Source organism: Urtica dioica, chromosome 8, assembly GCF_054948205.1.
Source record: "Urtica dioica subsp. dioica isolate 48M chromosome 8, U.dioica_male_clone48M_v1_H2, whole genome shotgun sequence".
In the NCBI taxonomy this organism is placed as follows: domain Eukaryota; kingdom Viridiplantae; phylum Streptophyta; class Magnoliopsida; order Rosales; family Urticaceae; genus Urtica; species Urtica dioica.
This window is the reverse complement of record NC_142763.1, coordinates 23,104,605-23,106,794: the sequence shown is the minus strand read 5'-3', so window position 1 is coordinate 23,106,794 and position 2,190 is coordinate 23,104,605. Positions and strand designations below refer to the sequence as shown.

The window sequence follows — 2,190 nt, the reverse complement described above, 5'->3', positions numbered from 1 at the left end:
GGACTACTCAAACCCCGGGACGACGTGCGTGCATAAGTGGGAAAAATCAACCGAAATTGCGTTACTCAAACCACTAGTCAATCACAATGAAGCACAAAATTTTTTAAAATTGACTCGAACTCGGATTTCTTTGAAAATACATGGTATCATTGGCAAGTAACGAGAGAAAACACTTTAATACTATCACTTATAAGCAATCACCAAACAAAATTAAGAAAATCAAAATTAAATAAAAAAACAACCTAATCTAACAGAAATCCCCCACAAAGTAGTTCACCCTCCCAAACTTAATCTCTACATTGCCCTCAATGTAGATCCATAAAAACACGGGAGACAGAGAACTTACCTCGCGGGGGTGGTAGAACTCCCCTACTCGTCGCCGCCGCGCTCGGGAGGCGGTGGATCTTCTTCTACGCGCTCTTTCTTCATCCATACCTCTTTGAATGGCCTCGGCCAACGTCCTCGCCATGGCTTGAATGGAGACTTCGGCTTTGCACCCTTGCTCGCAGTTTTTGTTGATTCTTCTTTAAGAGCCCGTGGCGGAGGTGTGGATGGTGGAGTGGCGACTTCGTACGTCTCGATGACGTAGATCTCTTCTTTTTCCTTCTTGCGCTTTCGGGTTTTACAGATCCCGAACGTCTCCTCCTCGTTCTTCACGCGCGTCTTTAGCTCACCTTTTTGCACGTCTATGCAAACACCGCAAGTGGCCAAGAAAGCCCTTCCGAAGAGAATGGGGATATCGCGATCCTCGTCCATGTCGATGACGTAGAAATCGGCCGGAAAAGTGAATTTTCCGACTTTAACGAGGAGGTCTTCCACGAAGCCGCGCGGGTACCTTACGGTCCGATCTGCCAGTTGGAGAGTGGTGCGCGTGGGCTTTAGTTCACCCACCCCAAGTTTGTTGAAGACGGCCGACGGCATGAGGTTGATGCCCGAACCAAGATCGCACAACGCGTTCTCGATGAAGATGTCTCCAATGGTGCACGGAAATGTAAACTTGCCCGGATCTTCTAATTTTGGCGGGAGCTCTTGTTTTAGAAGCGCACTACACTCGGCGGAAAGTGCCACCGTGAGCCTTTGCGGGAACGGAAGTGGCGGCTCATATGTATGGACCGGCGGGTGCGGCTTAGGAGCTCTGGTGATCGGGGCAGCCTCTTCTTCTTCTTTCTTTGGGCTCTCGGTGGCTGCAACGTGTTGATGAGAAATGGCATTGCAGTGCTCCCTTGGATTCACTTCGGAGGTGCTTGGAAGTGTGCCTTGGGGTCGTGTGTGGATGGCGGTTGCGAGTTGCCCCACCCGCGTCTCGAGATTTCGGATCTGAGCCGATTGGTTCGAGAGTGCCGTCTTCGTTTCGTTCATGAAATCGGTGGTGGTATTCACGAAGGCAGTCGTCGACGTGGCCAAATTAGCTACGAGCTCCTCCAGATTGGTCTCGTTCTTGTAAGCTCGCAATGGTGGGGCTTGATATGGCGGTGGTCGGGGCTGATTCTGATGCGGTCGAGGCCGAGCTTGCGGTGCGGGTTGCATCGGCATGTTATTCTGGGGACCGCGCCATCCGCCATTCTGATAAGTGCTCATTGGGCCTTGATTGTAGGGCGGCCGATTGTTGATGAAGCTTGCTTGTTGGCCCTTGTTCCCTTGCGCGCACTCATCGCTAGAATGAGGGCCAGCACACCAGAAGCACGACTCGGGGGCGGGGGTTTGGATAGCATGAACTGTAGCTTTCTGCTCATGGAGCGTTTTGGTGAGGTCGGCCACCTGTGCTGCGAGAGCTTTTATCAATTCCATCTCGGGCGTGACCGGCTCGCGCTTCTGAATTCTTCGCTCGGAAGGACAGTGGTCGTTGTTGTACGCGAGCTCCTCGAGGATGGCATGAGCTTCTTCCTCGGTCTTTTGGAAGAAGGATCCCCCTGCGGCGGTGTTGACGAGGGTGCGCGATGAAGGAGAAAGGCCGCCGTAGAAGATTTGCACCATCATCCACCCTTGGATGCCATGGTTAGGACACTTCCGCTGCAGCTCCTTGAAGCGTCCCCAAGCTTCAAATAAAGACTCACCCTCGAACTGGGAGAACGAATGGATCTCGTTGCGTCTCTTGTGCATCTTCTCGAACGGGAAGAACTTTGAGATGAATTTGACGCGCAGGTCGGCCCACGAGGTGATGGAACCCGGCGGGAGGGAGTTGAGCCACAT

General features: G+C 52.5%; 1 protein-coding gene across 1 annotated transcript; it reads right to left on the bottom strand.

The window, feature by feature from the left end:
* Positions 1–369: 369 nt before the first annotated feature.
* LOC149388590 (uncharacterized) lies at positions 370–2,190 on the bottom strand. Its single transcript, XM_089622468.1, has one exon. The coding sequence runs from the start codon at positions 2,188–2,190 to the stop codon at positions 370–372; it is 1,821 nt and encodes a 606-aa protein (XP_089478594.1).

Excerpts from the sequence above, each read along its gene's own strand:
- LOC149388590 (XM_089622468.1), bottom strand. The coding sequence starts at position 2,190 with ATGTGGCTCAACTCCCTCCCGCCGGGTTCCATCACCTCGTGGGCCGAC.